The sequence below is a fragment of the Lingula anatina genome, chromosome 6 (assembly GCF_051362555.1).
Source record: "Lingula anatina isolate TDL-2025a chromosome 6, LinAna3.0, whole genome shotgun sequence".
In the NCBI taxonomy this organism is placed as follows: domain Eukaryota; kingdom Metazoa; phylum Brachiopoda; class Lingulata; order Lingulida; family Lingulidae; genus Lingula; species Lingula anatina.
This window is the reverse complement of record NC_141772.1, coordinates 10,472,601-10,499,632: the sequence shown is the minus strand read 5'-3', so window position 1 is coordinate 10,499,632 and position 27,032 is coordinate 10,472,601. Positions and strand designations below refer to the sequence as shown.

At 38.8% G+C, this 27,032-nt stretch overlaps 1 protein-coding gene across 1 annotated transcript; it reads left to right on the top strand.

The window, feature by feature from the left end:
• Positions 1-253: 253 nt before the first annotated feature.
• On the top strand, positions 254-26,895 carry LOC106179273 (histamine H1 receptor). Its single transcript, XM_013562816.2, has 2 exons — positions 254-957; positions 24,690-26,895. The coding sequence occupies exons 1-2, from the start codon at positions 787-789 to the stop codon at positions 26,265-26,267; spliced, it is 1,749 nt and encodes a 582-aa protein (XP_013418270.2). The 5' UTR covers positions 254-786; the 3' UTR covers positions 26,268-26,895.
• Positions 26,896-27,032: the final 137 nt, after the last annotated feature.

Sequence of the window (27,032 nt, the reverse complement as noted above, 5' to 3'; positions counted from 1 at the left end):
TAATTCGCTGGTGATACATGGATTTAAGTTTTCGTAATAAAGATCAATGGATGCTGGAACTGGTAAATAACCGTTACATGGTGTGTGCGGCAATAAGAAAGTAAATTGAGATGTATTAGCAGGACGTATGACCAGGTGATTACATTGTATACCAGTGTTTTCGAAGTACTGCTATAATTACACCGCCAGCATCGTCACCTGCGCAACTCGGAGCCCGAGTTACTCATCATCGCGCAGCAAGCGCTCCGTGCTGTAAATCAACACTGAAGAGCGGAGAAGAAGCATGCGAACGATTTCTCCTCTTGCAGCTGGTGCACCACGAGTTCAGTTCAGATTTCTAAGAAATCGGTGGACATTCGGGAGTTGAGAAGGCCTAATTAAACATTAGATTGGCTAATTTGGACTACTTGGAATTATTGATAAGGCTTGTTAAGGAGTCCAAACAGTGGTTAACACGTAAGATTAGGTTCTAGGAGGGCTGTTATGATAACTGTGATATATTTGTTTTGAGAGCTTAGTAGCAAGCCAGTGTAGTTGACATACGACTGATAAATGGGGTAGTTACCGACTGAACACGGTCGCACTGATATTAATTCCCCTTTGAAATGAAGACAGAGAAACCTGAATTCTTGGATCCACTAACGCACAACTCGCACGGGGAGCGGAAAACAGTAACGACGCTCCGCCGACGGCGCATTCCTTAAAAGCGGCACCGATCACGATCACATTGGAACGTCGCTTTTCAATTTTCGGCTACTGCCCTTCCGCACGGCCACATACAGCACCATGGCTAACTGTTCAGCAAATGTCACCTGCTACGTGGACTTGACACCGGACTTTGGCTTAATGCTTAGGAGCGTCACCTTAGGCATGGTCCTGTTTACCCTTTGCCTTTTTACCGCCATTGGCAATGCAGGAGTACTGTACGCAGTAAAAACGGAAAGGCGACTTCAAACAGTAAGTCACTTTTTATTGCACATTTAGCCGGCCGTAAGGTCGGGACCCTGAGACGTGACTTAACGTAAAAGGACAATATGTCAGTTGTAAACGGCCAACGAATGTAAACTGTCAGTACACCGAGTCTTTGTTAAGGCAGAGAAATTGTAGGAAGGGCTCTAAAACGTATATAAAACTGCGCAAGTCGTCTCCGATTATTTATCACTGTGTATAGTTAAAGTAAAAGAACTGCATATTTTTTGTGGCACGAGTAAAATATTTTGATCCATTTAATATAAATACCGCCAACCCTAGACTGCTAGAAGCTTTTTTAACGTCATGAAAGCACTGAGTATTCATGGAAATCATTACATTAAGATGTTCACAGATTGCGCGTATCACATTAAATATCATTATCCGGTTTGTTTTATTCATATCATCTCGTTATTTGTTCGAAGCTATCGATATCCCAAGTCAAACTGATAGGAATAGGCCCTTTATAACGAAACGACAGGGAATGCAAAGCGAAGCCACGTTCAGGGGGTAAAATAGAGCAAACGCAAAACTCAAAATAGCACAAAAATTGATATGCGTAAGAAAGGTGAAGTGCGAGTCATAGATCGGAAACTTTTATATATTTAATTAATGAAATTATCATTAGTGTGAATGGAACAGGTCGAGCATCAGCTGCAACATCCGCATCTGATGCGCTTTCGTTCACCATATCACAGCAAATAGATTACCATATGACATTTGGAAAGACCCATTGTCTTGACGTCATCAGACGACATGGATTCGAAAAGGTCAACACATATCAAAAACAAACCCAACGTAATTGTCACAAAAGCATGAGCAATCAACCAAAGCTAATAAGTAATTTAATATGTTTGTGTGAATTTATTAAATGCAAAACATCATCATTCATGAATAAACTGTCATATGCGTTGTGTAGTTAATACGTTAACCTGTTTTAAAGTTCACAATCAATACTAGCATCACGCAAAGAACCTACAATTAATTCCAAGACAACATGGAAGAACCGATTGGAAACATTTCTTTAGAGACAAACCTCTGCCTCAACTTTAAAAGTCGCAACGAGACCTTCACTATAATCAGTAAGAACCAGTCAAACACTCAGATCCGTCATGGGTTTCCCATATAGAACCGATTAATCGCTGGTGGACATGCTATTAAAATCAAAGGGCGCACTTCGAAAAAATCGGCGCGAAAAGATTTGCTCATTGTTGTCTAATATCATAGCCGCCACAATCGACTTTGCCCAAAGCCCCAGAAACGTTCATGATTGATTCAGTCAGTTACTGTTATTTCCATTGCTTGACAGTTAAGCAACAGAAGCCAACTGTGGGTCATAAAAGTGCAATCACGAACATAGCATAACAGGGTATTACCTGGCCACCCAAACATGCAGAATAGAAGCCATGGAGCCAATGGATTCTTATGTAGTTTTGAGATCTCTCACGTTTCTTGGTGAGAAGTGAAATTATCTTAAATACTGACATAAACGCTGAGGAATCCAAGTTCTTAAACCATTTCAATGGATGACAGGGGGAAATGCACGAACGGTGCCAAATGGTTAGAGCGCGGTAGGGGACAGTGGCCGTGCCGCTTTGCTGACAATTGTCATATTTGATTTTCAGCAATTAGATAATTAAACGACGAAATCTTCTACCTATGTACTGGAAGTTCCGATTCCATAAGTCTAACGACAATAGTTCAACCATTAATGTAACCAGTGTTCTCCTAACGACATATAGCTAACGGCAAACGAGCCGCATATCTCAACTACTAAGAGCCAAGGCCCTTGTACACTTCCGCTGTCTAACAATATTCATGTTTCGTCTTCTAGCATTTTACTTGATCACGAAAAATGAAAGAAAATCCCTTTTTAATCTCCAGGCAATTGACATCTGCATTTGCTATTCTAGTGTCTCCGGGTCTGATAAATGTCAATAGGTTCTAATACGTCAACTTTTTTTAGAAATGATTCATTGCAAAACGGCGGATTCGGACGACACGTCTGCTTTATAGAAAACAGGGTCACATAACGCTAGAGACATATTAATTCATTGTTTTGAACACGACCGAGAGAACAGAACTGATGAGATTTCACATTTGCAGTTGCTTTCATTGTATAGCCCAGGGGGGATAGCCTTTATTGACAACAGAAAAACCGGATCCTTCTCGGTTTTGCTGACACCGGATCTACTCTCCCGCAACACCATTGTATATGCACCATCTGAGCCACCAAATAACTGTTGTGTACGGAGGAAACCGCCTTCGAGCCATTGTATGTCGAAACTGTGATTTATGATGCAACGAACGTTAAAACCAGCACTAGCAAGATCTGCCAACACATTTAATTGCAATTATTGATATGCTTTGCTAGTCAATCCAATATTGATGAAGAGTTCCTGTCACCCAAGAGTCACTCAGAAGCTTGTTAATTATGCAGCACCTGTGGAATGACCCGTCTCTTTGAATTAACGAGCGTGTCACTTGTCACCTAATAACAAATTTAAAATCATATAATTGTTTTGGGTTATGCAAAATATATAGGGGCCCAGAATTAATTAAAAAAGATTCGTTTTAATACTAATACATACTAGTAAACAATCACAGCGCATGTATTTGAGTTAAGGCCAAAAAGATTGAAAAAAAAATGTGTTAATTGACCGACACAGCTGCCATCATAGGTATGAGCAAAATCGTTTCAAGTCAATCAATGCGGATGATGGAGTAGTAAACAGACATGTACAGTGTAACAATAAGATGTTCCATGATATGCTAACCGAGCTTTCGCGACAAATCTAAAAAAAGCAATAAGAAAAACATTTGTCTCCAAAACACGAAACAGCGTTGATCCTATCATGCACCTGGATTCGAGATCTTATATAATTTCTAATTACCTAACAAAGTTCTTAAAATTTGCCCTGACATTTCACACGCTGTAGTCTTCCTGGCATTTCAGAAGGAAATATTGACACAAGGTACTTCTCTTTTATGGGTTTTATCATTGACAAGGCCTTAACTAGGCAAGATAAGCAGCTCTTTAGGCTATGTACACATTGAAAATAAGAAGTTATGACATTTTTAAAAGCGCATAAAATACCTTCAAGGTGCGTAACTCCACGCCAGGTATAACGATGTGGATTTTCTGCTCACAGCGCTTATTTCGCTTCAGTATAATTCCGTAGTTCAACGAGCCCTTTATAGCCACGGTTTTTATTTTTTATATTACTTCAATCTATACGAATTTAATTCGAAATTCGAGCAGTCATATGTGTGTTTTTAAAACATTAAATTTCCCCCTGTTGTGTCCGTGTACAACGTGTAAAACTGATTACATGGCATTACATGGCACCCGCAGAAGCCAGACCACGTGACCTGTCGTGATTAACGTTTTTTATCGGTTGAATGGTATATTTTTTCACTTCACTTTACTTACGAGTAATTTGCCCTCTGAAGATTCAAGCAATTGCCAATTTATGGAGAAGCTCTCTTGCAAATGGCAGATGGAAAGTAATGTAATGTAATCGGTCCCATGACAAAAACTAATCGAATTCACGTAACAGGTGCATCTAAAAGAAACCTGTGTTCTTTTGCACGCATAACCTTTTTACCAAACTTCCCCGAGACCAAACTCCACAGAGATTAACATCTCATTTTCAGCGCGTCCGCCGAGTGACAGTTTAGACCTTTAGTCTGATTAATCCCCCTGAGTGAACGTGTTGACAGATGTGACAAGTGACGGAAGTCACCGGTACGTGACAGTCCCAATGTCCGTAATGATTCCTCCGAGAGACGTATTGGATAATTGAGAGACCTGGCTAGACAATGCTCTAAATACTGTAAATGGCAGACGGAAAGTCGACTTACCAAATGACGACTATTAGGACTATTAAGTAATCCGCTAGAGATAAGACTTTTGATTAATTAATTAATTAAGGTATACATTATGTGTGCGTCTTTTTGGTACAGTGCTCCCAATGTTCGACACAGAAACGGGTGCTTTTTCTGATATTGCCAACGTTTTTAGTCATTGTGGTAGTCTACGCCAACTTTGGCGTGTGTTGAAACAGGAGAAAAACTAGCACTATGTATGCCAATTACTGTACTTTCCATACGTCTGTTTGCACGCTCCATTCGGGCGTTTCTCCCTACGTGCTTGCGCGCTTACTTATATATTGCAGCAGTCGGCAAGTAATTGACTATGATTCCAAACCTTTTTCTCCTCATGCAATGCATGTGTGTTACGACAAGATTAGACGCTTTCCAGTTCCTATACCATCTAACGCACGACTCCCCAGAGGAATATTGACTTAATTACGAAGTTTACAGAAGCTATCTGCTTATCTAAACGTACTGCTGGGGACACCCGCTAGCTTCTAGTTTAATTAACACTAGAGATATCTTCACAGTGGTGACGGCTCAAATGTCTGGATGGGTAATTCAAACGAGATGACGAGATGGCGAGAGAGAGAGAGAGAGAGAGAGAGAGAGAGAGAAATGAAATGGTACGTTCCGATGTTTGTTCAATCAAAGACACCTTCGGACAGAAAATCGGGAGTATCGGTGTTATTGGGCGATACACAATCTCAGAAAACCTAAATGAAACCTTAATTACCCCCTACCCTCTGCCACAGGCACAGGAGGATTGTATTCACTTGATAGTCACAAACACTGCTTTAATTGGCTGATTCCCTGAAAATGTTGACACAAAAATGATGCCATTATATTACCCTTGGTAGATAGCACCTTCCCGCATGCAGATTGAGGTATCCACCCTGTTTGATAGGACTGGGTCGATCTGGGTCTGATTCTGGTTTCATGAATCCATAAGCAATCGATTGTTGTAATAATACTAGTAAGCAGCATTTACCACCAAAGCTGATCCGCGGACTAACAGAATCGCGGGTCAAATGTGCCCGAGCCACTTGGAAGCTTGCCGTGTATTATCTCCTCATGGAATCTATTCAGTATCTATTAGGGGATCATGCGGCAAACTTTCAAGGGGGTCGGCCATATTTGATGCACGGACCTGTTAGTCCACAGATCATCATGATCTGAATGCACCCTTGCATTCTGTAGATTCACCTGTGCATTTAAAGGGGAGATCTAGTGAGCTAGAATTAACTAACGGAGTTTTTGTAAAACAGTACCTTGGTCGTTCGGTTCCAACTAATTTCAGTTTCACAGTTTCGTTTAATCGATTCCCAACATGTGATAAATGTTGCTCTTTTTCAGGTAACAGCAGGCGTAACACAATTTCGGAGTCGCTCCTGCGACGATAATTCAAAGTGCTAGTTTCCTTCATAGTAGCAGGAAATGTCACGTAAAAGTACACATTTTCGTTACTGGTGCCCATTGAAGAATATCAAAAAGATTCCCGACGGATTAGATATTTCAATTACTGTCATCCTGTGAGGGAATATACCCCAGAATATCTGCTTTGTGTTTTGGATCGAGTATTGCCCGTTTTTCATAATTTGACTTTTGTTGAAGTGTCCAAGGGTCTCGCTAGTGGTAAAATTTTTCACAAATGGTTTCGAAAGAAGCGCTTGTGCTGCTCGAGTGTGGGTCGTTTGTGATCGACTGTGCCACTTAGATGAGAATGCCTCACACCCAAGATTTGAAACAGCTTTTTACGTGTCACTAGCGGAGATAGATTGAAATGTCTGGTCTTTAGACTAGAACTGACGTACGTTTCGACAAACTGTCATTCATTTCAAATGCAGAGTATTCCTCGCACCCCCCCCCCCTCCTACGTTTTGGCGGGAAGGAAATCTATATCACAACTGTGTCTCGTGGGACACTCGCAGCACTGATATTTATGAGACACGGTCTATCGTCTATACTTATTTGTGATTTTTAGGTAAGAGATAGAGTAACAGCAGCTATTTTAATTTTCCAGCCGGAACACACTGGAACACACTGCATGCATCCGGGGTGATCTATATAAAGAAAATGAAAAATTGGAAAAAAAGTCAAAATCATGAACATTTAATTAAGTTGTGATATTGAGTTCTTGTGTGCCTCAAATTTCAATCGTTACTGTTCACTCTAGAACAAAATCATGACGTTGAGGCATTCAAGAAGCGTTAGACCTTTATGTAACAAGCACAACACAACAAAAAAGTAATTTTAGACTTGTTTTCCTTATTTCACCAAGGTATACAGTTTCAAAATCCGTTCACAAATCAATACTTGTCCATGAATCCTTCTTTGAGTGCAAACTTTCTTGTGATTGCTTCAATCATGTGATACAGGTAGAGACTCTCTAGTGACGGTAAAAATAGAATTCGAAAAAGGTTTACAGATCGTGACAATCTCCACATTTTACACCTTGTTGAAGAGGACAATAGCTTGTATTATAGAAAACTCATCTTGTTTCTTTTGTATGTCTTCAGAATTATTTCTGTTGGCGAGCCTTGAAAGACCCTTGTCAACCGGCTGTCATTTCCATCTGGGGAGATCAGGTGTTAATTTGATATGGGACCCATTCAATGTCTTTCACGTTGAAAGGTTCAAGTTAAGTGCATGCAAAGGATCACGAACAATCACAAAGCGCAGCGAACGAATCTTAGACAAGAGCATGCCATATGGTTTTCAATTGCCACGAACGCAAAAAAGTCGTCGTGCAGGAGTGCATAGATGACTACGCTTTGTTGCTGACCTCTTATATTAGTCTAGCTATCTGTAGATTTCATCCGTTTGACCAGCTATCACAAGATTGAGATGCTTTTAGCGTGATGCATCCATGGCTGCAGAAAAGGGAATATTTCCGCCTCGTAGAAGACAAGGGTTCAGCTGTTTTCGAAATCATCCTGAATTCCTTTTGTAACATAATTATTGTTTGAGGGATTTTCACTTATCGTATTTCTAGATCAAATTATAAAGTCGTGCTCATCGTATTAGTTTAAAAAGAAAAATAAATAAATAAGAAAGTGAAAAAGGAGAAAATAAAAAACTCAAGGGATTACTTGAAGATGAAGATGTATTGTTTAGAAGTTACAATTACACTCTTAAAACACTGAAATGAGCACTTAAAGCTCCCATCACTTTAAAAACTCTGAATCAAACTTCCTGAATCCCGCGGTGCCCCGTTCTTTGTTGCGGGATTTGTGCTTAAGGCATTTTAGGATCTTTGAAAACATCTTTCTACTAAATAAGTTCCATTATATACATGGCATCAATGATTTTTGCTATATACAGCTGTGTACATATTCACAGCATAGCAGGGACGCACACATTCATAACATGTAATCCATAAACCCTTTTTGTTACACGTAGCTCAAAGTTTCCCGTGTTTGATCCACTCTTAATACAGACAGATACGGGTAAAGGGTTAACAGACCGTAATTTCCACACACACGCTCACACACACACACACACACACACACACTCTCTTTCTCTCTCATTTACCCGCCATAAACTTAAATGACACGGCCAGTTGAACGACATATACATATCTGAGCAATGTTAAACGTATTCCCGCAAGATAAGCGACCCAATGATTAGCAAATAGTGCTATCTGCTCTTCATTTCCGATTCACTGCATGCGCGCATCATTCCTGGTCAGCCGAACAATTTTAACCAGTGATTGTAATCACACTGCATCGAAATTAATCACTGGGATTTTCAATTTTGGTTGATACGGAGCTAGGGAAGGAGAATCTGGCCATGGGCCCTTCAATTGATATGGTTAGGAAATCAATATGTTATAATTGGTGTGTTTATTTTCTGTATCTCGTTATTAAATTGTTCAGTGAATTTTGAAAACAGAAGCCTCGGTGGTACATGTAGCCATAAAATTTTCGGGGAGCCCACATTGCAGCAAAGGCCTATACTGTGCAGTTGGTAGACTTCATATTCATTTTCCTGTTCACGAAAAAAGCTTACGTTTAAGAAATTCTAATCAAAACACAAAACAACGAGGGTGAAATTAAAAGAGAAAGTGTGGGAGAACATATCATAATGCAAACACGTGTGCGTGCAAGCGCGCGCACGTGTGTGTGCGTGTGTGTGTGTGTGTGAACAATTTTCTTTCTGCTCGTTAAGAGTAAAAACCCAGGCACGTGCCTGCTCACACTGAATAGCTGTTTGCGTGGACAGAATATTTAGCCAAGTGAACCCCTATGGGTAAGCAGTAATTAGTTCCGTATCAGATCCCGAGCCTGAAAATCGATCATTGTATTTGGAATTGAAAATGGTTAAGAAAGTGGTTGGCACTGAGTGACAACGTGGCACATCCAATTCTGGGAGGTAGACACGGAAGGGAAATACTACATTTTACAAACATGCCATTATGTAGTTGTGTTGGCGTTAACGCGTAACTCGGGAGTTCATTGATCGACATTTCCTATCCGTGTTACATGTGTTTTTGTGAGATTACATGTGCACTAGTATACCTGGTAGATACACAGGATTCTGCAGGCCCTTGATAGACAAGTATAGAATTACGTGATTTCCCAAGACTATGTTGGGTAATATGTACGCTTTAGGTTATACTTCAAATGAAATCTATGATAGGAGAAGGTAAAACTGTCCTGTGAACACCCACGTTGAAAAGGTGTTACTATTTTACGTCCTTATGAAATAAGTATTATTTCTTCTTAATTCTATCGTTCAAAGTTTTTGGTTTTTATTTATTAAGCTGTCTGCTTCACTTGAAGGATGTGGATTTCCCGGACGGCAGTCCTTTCTCGTGCAGTAAATAGAAGTATACCTTGCATTACTTGAGACCGGAAGGACAGTTTTAGCCAGGAAACGGTTCTTAATGGTATCTATATCACGTGCTTCCGAAAGAATAGACGCTAAAATCATTCTCCATTTAGCACGTTTCGATCTGTGATTGTCGTTTATTCGCCTTGACCTTATGCAATTGAGAACAATGCCCTTCAACTGAAAGGTGGCATATAAATGCCCTGATTTCTGTCCAAGATAGAAGTCTCTGTACAAGGCGAACTGAAATTTGCAGCCACGTAAAATTAAGCAGCGCCCCGTTTTTCCTGTATTGCGGTAAAAAACTGACCTTAGTTATCAGATTATGGCGTCAGCTTCGTTAAAAACATACTAGACAGCGAATTCCCATTAGGACACTTTAGATTTGGTATAACAGATGTAACACTAGCTAATCAGGTGACAAAAGAGAAAAGAGGGGTTTGGGTTCCGACAGATGACAAAAGGTCAACTGAGGATGGAAGCTAATCTTAGTTCCATCTCTTGCCAACAAATGCAGGCCAGATCAAGGGCAGTAGAAGCAATGGAAGATGTGAGGAGTTGTATTGAGAATGACGCCGGCAAGCAATGTTATATACGTCTCGCTCGTTAGTTTGCGCTTCTGGCGGGTGATTAGCGAAAATGAAGAATTTATTGAAAATGATAAGAAATGCATGAACTAACCATGGCGTCAACCAACACACAGCATTGCCTTCACATGAAATTTTCACGCAGAAACAATTTGCAAGACATCACGCCAAGAGAAATTTTAAAAACAGCAACATGTATGCACTGTATAGATGTGTGCGGGCGGTAGGCGCACGCTAATTTGTAGCACTGATCTCCGGCGTCGCACGCTACGCTTGAATTAAGATTAACTACTACTGCTAGCCCATCACGGCGACCTCATTAGTTTTCTTATTAGCTCCATCGATCTAATTTGTACCTCAAACAGACGTAAGGTATCACCTTTTCTTGAAAACTGACTGCTTTGTCTTTATGGCGCGAAAAGATCAAAGTGCTTCCGCCTAGTCGTCGTGTTGATTACCTGAGGAGGAAGTGGCACTGCAGTATGCTTCCAATCGGTTCCTGCAGAATGCAAATCTGTGAGGCAGTACGCTTTTCTCAACAGAATAAGAAAACTTCACTCTCTGCTCCAGGCGCGTCACATATTAGGCTTTAATTAACTGAATGGCTCTTTCTCGACGACGGCCAACTGGGCGCGTGGTTTTTGAGTAATTTTCAAATACAAATTTGCTTTTGTCTAGTGCACCATATGCCATCGCAGGTTAATAACTATTTCCTGGAATTTAGCACTGAGTTTTACTCCAAGATACTAAAAAAGAGAATTTTTGACCCAGTGAAATGTGACTAATAATTATAGCTTTCATTGAGGCACAGGCTTGGAGCTTCCGTTTTGCTTTATCATATCCCACGTAAACAGGAACTGATTATGGCTTCAACAGAACCTGGAACAGGTGCTTACTGAGGCGTGGAAGAAGATACACATCTTCTCATAGTGTTGTGGTAGCCGAAACCATTTCAGTGCTAAAATGATTACACGAATGGAAAGTATGAAGAAATTAATTCCAAAGCAAGAGTTCGATGCCTTGAAGCCATGACCCAACAATTGTGGCACGAACAGCCTTAAGATTCAAATATTTATTACATTCATGTTAAATTCATATACTAATCTAACCAAATCAAGACAAAATGAATCATTTTAATTTAGCTAAGAAAAGTGATATTCTGTTTACCCTTTTTCGAAATATATTTACAAAAGATTTTATGATTGTGTTTAGATTGATCTAGTCTTTTTTTTACTCTTGAATGAGTTCTGATGATTCGTTGACAAAATGTCTAAGAATCTACAAGTAAGAAAAAGGTCACCGACGGCCGTTCACCGTCACCATGCCTGATATCATTTTTTAAAACAATTAACATTCAAAGGTATCCATTAACTCTGTTGGGACCCTTACTGGTGATCGGTAGAAAGTCCGCGGGCGTTGAGGCCTTTATCTACTAAACGGAGTGGTTTGACGGGTAGTGATCGGGCTTATATCGCCAAAGGCTTCTCGTTTTACATCTCAGTAAATATAAGAACGGGTTTCACACCGAGATGATTGAATATGGTTATTACTTTAAACGCGCTATTTATCCGAGATGTTTTAAATGTCAATAGCTATGGAGGCAATGGCCATTGACTCTTAACGTCTTCAGTAGGCTCGGAGACGTCTTACGTCATCATTTTGTGATCGGTTTTACAAAGCCATTTTAGTCGAATATCGATGTTGTTTTTTTTTTTTTTTTTGCTTATAACGAAGCCCCAAGAGAAAACTGAGATTGTCTTGCTGATGTCTTGTTCGCTCAGTGGTGACAGTAATGCATGGTAACTACTTGTATTGTGGTCGTTCCTAAATAGCTTGTAGACCATTAGATCAAAAGTCGACTTTAAAAAGTCGACAATCTGATAACAGCACTCTACCTACCGAAAAAATTCACACTTTTTAACGAAATTGATCACAGGTTTGCTAATTATGCTTTGAGCCCAAGTTTATAAGTTGCAAATCAAATTTTTTGGTGCGATGAGTATGTATCCTATAAATACATTAAGCCTGCAAATAACCACTTTATGGTGTAAGTAACTTTCTCGTTTTTGTGAAATAACAACAGTTGGTCAAAATTGAAAAAGAATAATAATAATAAAAATGAGTTCAAAAATGTTTACGCTCCTGCATTCCGTCTTGTATAATATGAGAATCACCCAGACACACACGGTCTTAGGTCATGTTATTAGTTATGGAAAATATTTAATCCGAGTCTTTTTTTTTTTTTTTTTTTTTTTTTTTTTGATGTGCAGTTTTTGTCATTTTGTCATGGGTCTACCTTTTGCAGTTACATGAAATATATTGTTGGATTAATATCCTTACCTTTACTTTTTGTGCCTGTATGTGTGACTATAGAAGAAACGCAGCATATATATTAATTAGTGCCCCAAAAAGTGATATGCATGTAATAACCATAGTGACAGGAATGGTAGTCCGCTAGGAACCGTAGTCTGTTCCCCATTACTTTGTACATGTCACATTTGTTCCATATATTAATCCCGATGCTTCCGACAAACCCTTGCCTGTACTAATCACTGTGTGCTTTTGTTCCTAAGACCACAATTACTGCCACGCCTGTCAAAATCCTACACTATTGGCATTTTTTTGCAGCCTACGTATATATGACATGGCTGAAGTGCGGATAACTGTAGGCTGTGCTTTTGTATAGGTGACTACTGATGATAATGTACGCGAAATCACTGCCGGAGTTTCTGAAGAATACTTTTCTGTGTAGGAGAAAAGACCCTCATAACCCCCTCCCCCCTTCACGCTCAGAAGGCTATTAATGTCAAGAAAGAAGCATTGTCCTGCATTTTGTGGTGAGCAACTACGGAATCAGATATATCTTCCATTTCCCGAACACTCGCGCGTACCTCAAATGAGTTTTGTGACAATTTCCCTTTTCTCATCCATCTCCGCCTTGGTGGCTGCAACCCCATTTACATTCTAAGTCGCAATTATAGGTGCCATTTGGAGATTATCTGTTTTGTCCACAGAACGTGAAACTACAACATTATCTCAGATTTACGTTTTATTGTGTAAAAAAGATTTGCACGTAACAAAATCAAGCCATATATTAATGTCATAAAAACTGTGTATTCTTTCGATGGAGCAATTTGCTTCTGCGTGCTCTTTTGTTATATTGTGCAGGTATTTATTACACGGGTGATATATGTTAGTGATCGGCTACGACTCGCAGACGAATCTCAGAGGATCATGCTTTAAAGACATAAATGCACAATGTAAGTTAGACCCTTACGTAGGAAAAATTAAGTTTCATGGAAATTTCAACAGTTTTCACCATGTCCCAATGGAATTTCTAATCTACGATTGTTGAAAAAAAGTGCGATCAATAAACAGGTGTTTTAAGTTCATACTTAAAGGATCATACTTTAAATACATAAATGCACTATGTAAGTTAGACCCTTACGAAGGAAAAATTAAGTTTCATGGAAATTTCAACAGTTTTCACCATGTCCCAATGGAATTTCTTATCTACGATTGTTGTAAAAAGCGCGATCAATAAACAGATTTTTCAAGTTCTAAATTGCTGTAGTTATACAGTTACGAGTGGAAGTTGCCGATCTCTATCTCTGTTACTCTCTTGAGTGACTGAAAAATAATATAAATACTTATAACTCCAAAAACAGGTTTATGGATTGTCTTAACGTTTTTGCATATTGTGTACCCCTGGCGATTAAGGGATTTCTATTAAAATTTGCAGAAAATTATATTTATCTACAAAAAGGACTTAAGTGAATGTGCCTTTGTTACATGTTCTGTGGGTCTGTATATACAAAGACCACTTTGGAACAAGAAAATTTAATATCTTTTACATATTTAAATAGTTAAAACCATTTAATCCAAACTTTGTACCACTCCTGACAACATTTCGAACCTTCACCATGACCAATAAATAAAAAAAGAAATGTTTTCAGATTAAACTGTATTCGTAATGCTTACAACAGAAAAGCAACGTTCCTTGTAGAAATGCATGTGGCCGTGTTGGCTGGTTTGACTGTATCCAGAAAACAAATCAAACGCAGCGATCTCATTTCTCGCAAAGAGAGTTAGTTACACGTGTGTTATTTTCAGTCACAACATTAATTTTGTTTTCTGCCATTTAGAAGAGAAACGTTATTTTTGACGTTGAATAACACCAGAGGTAGCATATACTTTTATCAGCTCGTTAGATTATCTAGTTTACAGTCATCATAAGATATAAGTGTTTTGATATGATTCACTTTCCAAACAGACCCGCATTCCACTTGTAAATGAACGTTGATAAAAGTACAGAACACCTTGCATAGGTCAGAATTTTATTGGGTTATAGTATTCATTTGCCTCTTTATTCCATTAAGAATATGAAAAACAGTACAGCAATGCGTGTGAGTATACTTTATATGATAACTGCTTATGACACCACCATTTCTAACTTTTCTTTCTTCACTTTTACGAAATAAAATCATTAATCGAAACAATTCATATCCTGGCTCAATCTCAGTAAAAGAAAATGAATGAAGGAAATGATGAATGCTAACCATAACCATTTTGTACTTTTACTCTGTGCTGCTCATTTCCTTAGATTTTACAGAAACCTTAATTTCCTATCAAAGAAGGTCAATTTCTTGGAAAAAACTGGAATCTCTGAGGAGGGTCAAGTGGAACTGCAAAACACCTACTTCGGTTGGCTGAACTGTGGGTTTTCATGAAGGTTTTAGTGCGTTGCTCATAAACAACCAAAATAATCAAATTTTGTTACCATACACATATACTGACAGTGTTAGCAGCTAAGGGATGTTTTATAACACCTTCGTCGTTACTGTTACTGATCTAGCCATTGATAACTAATTGTATTCTTAGGTCACTTTTTCAGACACCTCTGCATTATCTATGCGAGTTTAAGAAATATCTTTGGAAAAACAGACTTTGTTGATAAGATCTGACGCAAAGAGGTTGCTATCAGTCATATATCCAAGATAAAAAAGGCGTGCAGTCGGTGAGGACGTTTACAGGCTATAGATTCCCAGTCCCCGTGATGCAGGTTCCTGTCTCTTTTGGTTACTACAGTCAGGCTCTATCCTAGATTTTGACCCTGTTGCACGGACGCTCGGTGTCTTAACGCCCGCAGAGACTGAGCATAATACAAAATATGCAATTAGAATACCTTAATGTGGCTGGGACCAGTGAAGTATGGCATAGAACAGCTTGTCAACTACAAACCCAATTAAATAAGTATCAATAATACAAGAATGATTGACACCTCTCTTGGAGAGACTGGCTTTGGAGTACAAGTCGGCTTTCTGCTGGAACTTGGTATATCAGAATCGCTATATTTGTGTGAAGAATGTGTGTGTGTGTGTGTGTGTGTGTGTGTGAGAGAGAGAGAGAGAGAGAGAGAGAGAGAGAGAGGGAGAGCGCTCTACCGAAACACATCATTTCAGTACTACTAGCGCCTAATTAAATCATACAAAGTGCCTGTCTCCCAAGATACTTCAAACAAAGTACCCGTCAAAACTTATGCTCTGCCCACCTATCGTGATGGGTGGTTTGAAAGCTTATCCTCGTCTCCTGGTGTTAAAATTTGTAAGCGTGGCATTTTCACTTTGTAAAGTGATACGCTCCATTGGAGCACAATTAAGTTCAGGAAGAGGGTGTCCTCGGCCGAATTATACCAAAAGGAATTTAAACGTACACATACTTAACGGTATGCTATTTGAATGATGTTTTGAACGGCTTCATAATGATGAAGAACAACATGCACTTCGCTGCAATATGCCAATTCTATCTTGATGAAAGAAACGGTAAACTTCTGAGAGGCACTATGTCAGGAATGGTTCACGGGGTTAACATGTTTAAGATTCTAAGTGATTTACAATTATCTTAAACAAGATATTAAATGTAGAGAAGATCTGTTTGGAAGAGGAAGGGCACTGGATATGTACAAATAAATTCACTTTGTTCGGTGCAAAATTGAAGCTTAATTACTGGGAAAGAGGAAGAGAGAGAGAATGAGAGAATTAAATGATTGGATTCGGACAGTTCAGAGATTCAAAGCACGCGTATCTTTAAAAGTAAGTCAAACGCAGTTTTTGTCCAAATTGTGTTCCACGGATTGCAGTGGAATGATACGTAGGCCTAGCCTATTTGACAAACGGAAACCCTTCCTATAACGCTAAGATTATTGCTTGTTGCTAAAGAAGGAGTTCACACAGATAGCGTTGATATATTATTCAACTCACAGAAGGATGTTTTGGATTTCCATAGATAATAATAACGAAAAAAGAAACGTATGGTATATGATATAAATGTCTCTAAAGCAAATCTATCCGTGAAAAGGGAAATACCACAATAAAAGAAACGTGACTGGAATCTCACATGCGCCAATATCATCTGTCAAATGACCGAATGGCGTGCTCTCTAACTACAGTATCTTCTACCGTTATACTACGGGAGAACAGATGTTGAGCGAAATGGAACGATGGCGCATGAAATAATTGGGAAAGGCCAACCTCACGTGTTTTTTGACCATGTGGGCTGCCAAAAGGAAGTAAAGTCAACATCCTTTTGGTAGGAGTCAAATGCTGTTTAGAATGTGTTGACAGTTAGTTTTAGAATATAAAATATAAAATATTTTATAAAATATATATAAAAACGCATAGTATATGTATGTCTTAAAACTAAGCCAGGGGATCGTTATAATAAAGTTCTAGATATTTGAGACAATTTCATTTCTCTATCTTCGGTAAAGAAAATAAAGTTACCCCGATCCTATGTAAAAGATTCCCACGGACACTGCAGTCTTCAGTTAGGCCGGTGGACAACCTTTTTCATTATAACACCTTGTGGTGAAATACAAGTATGATCTACATGCTTTTTTTCACAGATTTCAAATCAAAGTTGCTAAAGATATTTTTTCCCTTATTTCGCTCTTGGTAATAGCTTTTCACAGTCCCTAGATAACCCTCCGAATGCACGCTATAAAAAATAAAACACGGGTTCCTAAAGTGTACAATTTTTCCGTGAATTAGCATTGTGCGAAGATTAATTATCAGAGTCAAATCCCCGCGGGACGGAGAAATGTGGGAGATACTGAACATTAGTCACGTACCATTGATTATGTGTGAAAGATACAGCAGACCTCACTACATGACTTTTCAATCATGATATATCAGGGCTCCGGACTAGAGGACTTATAATGACTGGAAATATAGTTGACTACCTTCAGACACATTATGACCGTTTAAGTTTCCGAGATACCTAGTCCTGAAATGAAATATCTGTCACACAATTTTGTGTATTGAATCTAAGGTGCACCGCTCTCTGAACGGCCCAGTATGTAAATTGATAGAGATACCAGACACACACACACACACACACACACACACAAGCATACGCGCACGCAAGAGCGCTCACACACATAAACAAAATATTTTGTCATCAATAAAAATCCCTATTTCATGAACCATTTGAATAGATAAAAAAACGCTGCAGAAATCACAGCCTGTGCCATATGGACATTGCTAGCAAATGGCTGGTTCTTTTCAGTTCTTCTTCTCTATAAATCCTTGTTTCACCTTCACAAGTAAAGCCGACGAAGGCCACTGCTAAGAGAGACATACTTTATAGATGGCATTGAGAAATCGGTGTGACAGGAATGGCTTGTCTAAGAATGGAATATCACGGGGTCATTAGCAAAGGTTAGAGTTAACCAAAGTATCAGGACGTGTTAATGGGACGAATGTTACCTGTGCAAAGTTGTGTAAACGGACTACGGTGTAACAGGTGTAACAGGTATGGCAGTCCTAGGAATGAAAGGCCGGGGTTCCGTATAATAAGTACAGGTTAGGGTTATTCGGAGTATGGGGAGTTGGTATATTGGACGAATATCACCCATACAAAGTAATGAAGAACAGACTGCGGTTCCTAGCGGACTTCCATTCCTGTCACACTTGTTCCACTGAGGTTGCGGCATTTTGCAATACAGTGGCTTCTTAATGAAGTTTGTTGCTCCGGGGGGCCATTTTATACAGCTTAGTGGCGTTTTTAAGCGCTTGCTTTAAACGCTGTTCACTTCAATTTTTTCCTCACACACTGTGTGTCTGTTATCTTTAATTTTAACGTCACCAGCTTGAACGTATGTCCACAAAGTTTCTAACTGAAATTCTAGGGCAAAAAAGGAAACGCGAAAAGATAATTGGGATCTACTTAGGCTTTTAGGAATATGATGCATTTGGCACACTTAATGTTATTGTTAGGGGTGGGCAAATGACAAAATTTTTTCAAAACAGGTGGATTCTATGGCCATTTTTGCTGCTGAACACAAATCTGACAATATTCTTTACCAAAGCTAAAGATTTATATTGGTATCTGCTATTTGTTTGTGAAAAAATGCAGGAAATGGCTTTTTGGCCATATTTTCACAGTAAAGTACATAAAAATTATGTGTAATATGTCTTTCTATATGTTTTGAGGGTTGCTGAGTTCAAATATGAGCATATTCAAGACATTGACATATTGTTAGGGTGACATCTGTAAAAATATGTTATTTAAAACAAACATATACATAAAATACACACTTCGAGCCTAAGATAAATATAAGAAATGGCCATTATGTACATACTGAATTCATGGATTACAGTTTGGTATAAAAACAATGCTGAAAACACCTTCATGGATGTGTACCAACAAATTTTATGCTGTATAAATTTCCTTTTCTTCAGAACAGGTAAAACTTTGTCAGGTGACATCAACCTCTTACATGTACAACCTCTAAGCTCTTGACATTGGAATAGTACTTAGTTTCAGTTGCGTAGTTAAAGAGTATCTCACCACCACCATGAAAGCATCAACAAGAAATACACTGATACCAGAAGGCACTGTAAAGCCCCCTGTCACACTTATTTGGAATCTGAAGTAATCAAGCAGAATGAGCCATAATGAAGAATTTTCAAAATTCGCGCCACATTCGTTGGGTAATATCAAATTGACCTTAATTCCAGTAAGAATACCTCAGAATGCGCTTCGAACCCACCTGGAATGATTCGTGCACATTTCGGTTGTATTGTATTAGCTCTCAAATGCAGCTCGAATGTAGTTGGAACACATTAGGAATGTCGTTAATGCTGTCTAAATATAGTGAGAATATTAAGAATGCACTTCAAATGCCATACAAGTGTGGTTTCATTGCTGGCTGAATTCTGGCCTGCAATCAAGATGCATTCGAGTTGCATTCAGGACTGCTCATTGGAGGCACAATGTGGAACATTCTGACAAGATTTGAAGCGCCTTGCCATTTCGGTTCTCCCTCGAATGTGATCAAAATGTTTCGAATGCTGTTGGAATTTCGTAAGAATCTTAAGAATGCGCTCATAGTGCAGTTAGAATACACTTGAATGCCATTCGATATTTTTCCACTTGGAATGTACTTCGAAAGTTTTGAGAATGAGCAAAACATTTTAACAGGACGCAAGAATGGACCCAAACATTTAGAATGCGCTTAGAATTTTTAGATACTTCAAATATCCAGGAAAAAACAAGAAATTTTCATTCCGACTACATTCTAGCTCATTCCGCCTCTAGTGTGACTAGGTTATAAATGAAGACAATAAGGATATTGTCACCGTTCACCCAAAACTCCTTATTTACTGCCTTACATACATTCTTTTCGGTGATAAATAAATTTTCAGTGTTCAGTGATTACATTAATTAACATGTACACATGTCATCTTACGGGTGACGGCATAATTGCAGTTTGGGGGTAAAAACTGAAAAATCGGTTTCTCAAATTTCTGTTTTACCTGAACACCCGTGATCACTACTTCAAAGCCAATTTAATAACACCATTTAGTACCCCAAAACCCTGCCAGCGATTTTTTCAAAGCCTTAGTTCAGATTTGATCGTTGATAAAGCAAAATAATAACTTTGTTTTTAGAAGATCTGTCATTACGGACTCATATCTCCATAACAAAAGCATTTAAACCAAAACGTTGGCATGGGATTGTAGCTCATGCCCTTGTGGTCCATTGGCCAATTCTCGTGATAAAATCTTGTTCAGGGATGAAGTTAAGCCCCATATGAATTGCTAACTTATCTCAAAAAAGAAAGCTGTTAAATAGATGATTAAAGCTTAGAGTTGCTTATGCTTATACATTGCAACGAAAAAATATTAACGCCGATATTTCATATTTTCAAGAGTTTTTTCATTGTTTCAAAGCAGCACAATGACATACATTATTGAATAATAAGATGCAGGAAAAAAACTCATTTTCGGTATCTGGATGGTAATAAAGAGTAACAATTTCCCTAATGCTCTGCTACTGAGTGTTCTACTGTAAATATTCCCGTATATAACTAACATTAGGCCTATTCTATATGTCAAAACTTTTCAGTTTCATGTGATCCTTGAACAATATTGACCATATTTGTTGTATTATTGTTTTTCCTAATTTAAAAGCCACAGTTGCATATAAACATTTGTATTTATGTACACAGAAATGGTGATTTTGGGGTGATTTTTACCTCAAAATGACCAAAAAACCCTCTTTTTAACCCAAAATGAAGTGACCCAACCGAAATGATGTATCTATTTGCGCTCATTGATCATGAAATCATATGGTTAGACATATAACAAGCCATCTTTGAACTGATATTTAAAGATTTACATGAGAAATATGTGATTTGAGGGAGCGTTTGGTGGCCATTTTGAAAAATCACTTGATACCAATATCAGATGTAATTTTAAATGAAAATACTTATTAGATTTGTATTCAGCAGCCAAAATGGCCATAGAATCCACTTGTCTGAAATTAAATTTCCCAAAAAAGCTTTCATTTGCCCACCCCTATTAATATTGTTGTAAGTGTTGAACCTACCGCCTCTATATTACGGCACGCGAATATCTGGGTATCTAAATCTGTAACATGTATCGTAGATAGGTATATACACCTCGAAGCTTATCAGCCATCTAAGTATGCAAATACTGAATAGCTTAAGGAAAATTAATAACTGATTTTTTTTTAAAAACATCTTCTAAAAAGGTCGTATTCATGAGGTAACAATCGTGTCCGATTTTCAGGTCAGAGGTCAACCATTTTGATCCTGGTTTATGATGTCATCGATTATTTTACATCATTTTTACTACTTTTAAACATATATTGAAACTTCCTTTAAGACATAAGTGTATTTTATTAAAATCATGATTTCTATCAGTAATTTTCATGCGCTACTTTAGCCCTCCATAAACGGTTAGTCCACAGAATATGAGCTGGATGTAGGGTAACAGCGCATTCTGGCGTATAACTAGGCTACTCACTTCTGAAAACAGCCACATTATTCCTTTCATGAAAAAAAAACAACATTTCATTAAGTGTTTCCTCTCCTCCGGGATGTATTCCTCTGTAAATGCGTGGCCTTTATTGCCTATCCGGTGTTAAGTTTCGATGTATGATTGAAACTGTCAGCAGAGAGGCGTATTGAGTTTTGATTCCGTCTGCCGAATATGAACCGACTATTTGATTACGCGCTTAACCCATCAGGCTGCGTAGTGAACCATTCTAACGCAACATCACATTTAACTAGCAAGCTTATCTGGTTATGTTCTACTTTTGTTTCTTTTTGGGTAAAAAACATTTAATGAAGAAAGACAGTACTGATATCGTTTCAGTTTTATATAATAATAATAATAATAATAGTACTTTCGAATCTTTACCCCTCACCCCAGGGATATCGCATTGTAAAAATCCAATATTACCAAGTACTGAGTTTCAAAAAATTAAATTCTTATGTGAATCTATAGCTCTCATATCATAAAACCCTTTAACGTGTGCAGTTAAGATAAACATCCTAAGAATACAAACGGTTTAACTTTCTTCATAAGACAAAGGGTTTTGACAGTCGCCAGGGGAAATCTGGGCCTCTGGCATCGTGAAAGGTCACATCATCGGGTCCCACTCGTTGACATTATCAAAGACTGTGTCATACAATTCCATGATCCGTGTGAACATATCCCCGCGGTCGTTGCCTTCCCATGAAAATATTATCTCCATTATCAAAATTATTGGCCAGTGTTTCAATGCCAAACTTCTATTTTTTTCTTGGTTTATTTGTTCTGTTATCTGATATAAACACTCTGTACAAACACTCGTGTACAAACAAACAGTTATGGTACTAACAAATTCGATAACTTTCCATGGAACTTATTAATCCAATATACCTTTTGACTATATGGAACCTAATAATTTGTCATAACATTAATGTTTCCAAATGACTCTTTATGCCAATGAATCATATGGTATATAAGGATCTGTGAGGTCGTTATGCCAATAAATTATATAGTTATAAGATTATAAGAATCTGTAATTCTTTTGAACTTGTAAAATTATTGTAGCAATTAACTGTATTAAAATAGAAATAATAATTTCATTATATTATTATTCAATTATAATTTGACAGGACAGGGGTTGGGGGTATGAGGAGAGAGGGGATCGAGGGTCCCGAAATTGAGAGCACGTGACCTGACGCAAAATGTTTGGCTTTTACCCTGTGCGAGGACCACAAGTTAAGTCCAGCCACACAAGTGTGGACCTAAAGCCCCTCTTTAACCAGCACGAATTTTTTCGTGAAAGGTTCAATATATTGCTCTTGGGGTTACACCAAAATGTCACACCTAATTCCAACCTAAAATATTGGTCCTATTTTTCCATTTCCCTTTTTCTGTGAATCGTGCGGACAATTCCACTTGATTTGTCTTATTTCGTTACACGAAACCGAACGAGAAAGTGCGTGGGTTATCGTCTGCATTTTGAAGTAAAAGGATGTCTCGTATCTGGCCCAAGGGAAACAATGGAGCGTAAAACAAAGAACAGCTGTTACACGGTTTCACGTTGACAAACTGATGCAATAACGCCAATACACGACAACAAATTGCACTCCCAAAAGGGTGCTCAGTACAGCGTAATATTCTGTTGTACAGTCTTATAAAATGGAATTCCGCCCAAACACCAATTTTATATGGTGGTTGGGGGTTTAAATAGAAAATAAATTTTGAACTTATTAATGGCATAAGAAGGGGGCAACTGCTTTGGAGATAAGTGCTGTCTAAAAGTTAGGATTTAAGACAATTTCCCGCCCTTCAAAGAAGGCATGAAGTCAGTGAGTTAAAACGGGAGTCTTAATTAAAAATGACACTAAAGAGGGGTGCTTTACTGCAAATTGGTATGTCATTGCGTTTTTGCAGGAATGAAAGATGTACTGTTAATGCTAGAAAACACTGGTATTCCCGCAATCTTGTCAATTAAGACAGTACTTGGGTTATTTTTAGCAGAGGTCGAAATCCGATTCTGGCAGTTCTTGTCAAAAGCCAGTGATGTTTAAAAAAACATCAAATAGTTAAGATGAACGCTTGAATATTGAATTGATGAGCTCGTGTTACAACAGTATTGGTTTCAAAAAGAGGGGTCTCTCATATCCTGCATATCAAGCTTTGGAGAACATGTTGAAGGTAATTAGGATATAGGTACTTAAAACTCACACCAAATCACACTGGATCGGCTTTATCACATAGACTTTCTTCAACTGGAAATGTTCTCATTGTAAACGGTACAAAATATAACTCGATGTACTGTAGCTCATTTATTTTGAGAAAAATAATTGCGCATAGGTATATGGCAAAAGGAGTCAGAAAAACTTTGACAGATACCTAAAATTGAGCCCAGTTTATGCTAATAAGGTAACATTATGAGATACCAGTGAAAAAAAACAGCTATGTTCAAATGGCCAATGACTGTAACTGTATCTGACAAAAATACCAATAGCACTCTATTCGTGACACATGAATTATGACTGCTGTGTCAAGGAAACACGTATTCAATACCTAGACAAAATTAACCTTATGATGTTCCCCCCGCCCTTACAAAGACCTGCCTTTCTTTAAAAGGTAAAATTCATGAAGACCCTTGAACAAAGTTTGCGGAAGTGCGCTTCTGAAGATGAACTTCAAAAGGAATGAGGACTGCAATGATATTCTTTGAATGAACTTCCTCATAAAATGAAGCTCAAAGTTGAAGTAACTGGCGTGCATATGCACTGAAGGCTTGCAAGTATAAGAACGCGTCGGGGAAGAAAATAACTTTTGAAGTGAAGAATTCTTCATGAAAAAAATTTATTTCAATTATCAAGTGATGCATTTTTCAAACATATTTGACATATCACAAAACAATCAGAGCTTTCATTTCAAATAAAGTAACGTAATGAAAAGGTAATAAAAAAGATGAAGTAAAATTGGAAGCAAAATCTTTCTTACAGTGAGAAAGTAATAAATCCTGTGTGTGCGTGATTCAACATGTGTCTGTATTATAGTGTAGTGCCTGTTGCATACCTCAATAATTGCCCAACTTTTATTTCAGGTGAGCAACATGTTCATAGTGAGCCTGGCGGTATCAGACCTGATAGTGGGAGCGATCGTCATGCCCATCAGCGCCACCTATATTCTAACAGAAGACTGGTACATGGGGGAGTACGTGTGTAAGACATGGCTGGCCATCGACTACACGGCCAGCACGGCGTCCATCTTTAACATTTTCATACTGAGTCTTGACCGTTATTGGTCAGTGACGACCCCACTTAAGTACTTGCGTAAAAGAACAAAAAAGAGGGCCTCCATCATGATATGCACTGCATGGGGTCTGTCAATGTTTTGGATTTTTCCAATATTCGGGTGGCACTATGTCGTAAACGACGGGAAGAAACATATACCCGACAACGTATGTGATACGGAGTTCGCTTCGAACGCTGTGCTCAAAGGTACAAGTGCAATTATCAATTACTATCTACCCTTAACCGTGATGTACGTTATGTACGGTCAGATCTATAGCACTATTAGGCAAAGGTACAAACTTGAGGTTGGCCGAGCCAATGTTCCAAAGTACCTCACGCAACGGTTGAATAAAAGGGGCAAAATAGAAAGCTCTGTCTCTGACGTGAACGAGGCCAGCCATCTCACTAATAGTTCTTGTGGTGGAGCCAACCACGAGACTTATTCAGTAAAATTCACCAGTCGCAACGGGACAGTTCACTACTTCAGCGGGCCGACAAGGTCTGGTAGTAAAAACGGTTACGGAACGACCCGAACTCGATCTTCGCCGCTTGTCAATGAACATAAGCCACTACGCCGCCTTGTTAACGGGAATAGGTCATCTCCAGAAATGTTCACCGAAAAGGAGTCAGATTGCTCCACATACAGTTCAATCCCAGAAAAATCTACCATACATGTGCATGTAGATAATTACGCGCCGGTTCTGGAATCGGTTTCCAGTTGCTCATCATCGGTAAGCGGGAAACAGGGAATATCGGCGGCAAAACGGCAAAGGCGCGGCTCAAGTCCTTTCGTACACCAGAACGTCTCTATCACGCGTTCCGCCTCCTGGAGCGGACCATTTCATCAGGTGCGTGGGTCTAGCCAACACCACCACCAACGCAATGCCAGTAATAAAATAGATAGCCCAAAGACGTCCACTTCCTCCGGTGAAACCATTCACAAGGATGCTTCACCGAAACCCATTCTCAAATCCGCCTCGAACAAAGTGAAGCATTCAGCGTTTATTCAGCGGGAGTTGAAAGCAGCGCGCCAGCTCGGAGTCATCATGGGCGCTTTCACCGTCTGCTTTCTGCCGTATTTCATCCTGTTTCTCGTGGTGGCTGTTTGTCAAAACTGTATCGAACCCGGCGTCCTGATTGCTATGACGTGGGTGGGATACCTGAACTCCATGTTTAACCCGCTACTGTACGCTCTCTGCAATGACAACTTTAAGTGGAAGTTCAAAAAGATGCTAAACATGAACAACACGACTATTGTTAGGTCGAACAGTTTACAGACTCGTATCACTGGGAGACGTAGTGTTAGCGGCAAAGACAGGGAGAAAATACATACTTGGCATTATAAGGTTAAGTCAGTTGAACTCACTCATCTAAAACCATGTCTGTAACCAGTTACTTATTTATGCGACCTTGTTTTTAATGATTTTTAAAAATCAAAATGTGTTATACAAAAAGATAAACAGCTAATCGGATATTTCGATTGCGCTTGGATGTCCCGGATCAATAATGCGAGGATTGTGTTAGCGGCGATTGTGTTAGCGATGATCACGCCCGACTATCGCTATTTGGTCAACTTGGGTTGTTGTGCTTAGATGAACAGGATGAGCCCATTCTCCGATAGTGTGTTACACATAAGGATTTTTTAATCATTTTCTAGTGTAAGAATGCTTATGGGCCAAACTTCAGTTTGGACACGCAACACGAGTTATTAACCGAAAAATGGAACAGAATCCGACAATACACTTTAGCTTTATTGATCGCTTAGCCTGTAAACCGAGGTAACATTTCATTTTAAAGCAGAGAAAATAAAATGATGCTCATTACCACTGATCACTTATTATGAAGTACAAATAATGTGGGAGAAAACCTGAGAGGGGCATTTTTACATTATATGCTTTAATAGCGTGCCTCTCGTTTGCCGGAAGAGTTACTATTATACCAAATGTTCACAGGTACGCGAGTCAGGCGGACAGTTGTCTATCGGTGTGCTGCAAATAAACTCATTCTTGGTCACGAGTTCATTGTATTACTTTTTTATGGTCTTATGGCCATGCTCATTTTAAGCACCACAAAGCCACCAGCAAATGCTAAAAAAACAACAGCACTTGAAAATGGGGGGGGGGGGGGGGGGGGATTCCATTCGGTACATTTTC

Bases quoted from the DNA above. Each gene is read 5' to 3' on its own strand.
- LOC106179273 (XM_013562816.2), top strand. From the start codon at position 787: ATGGCTAACTGTTCAGCAAATGTCACCTGCTACGTGGACTTGACACCG. The intron at 958-24,689 runs GTAAGTCACTTT...CTTTTATTTCAG, and splicing joins CGGAAAGGCGACTTCAAACA to GTGAGCAACATGTTCATAGT.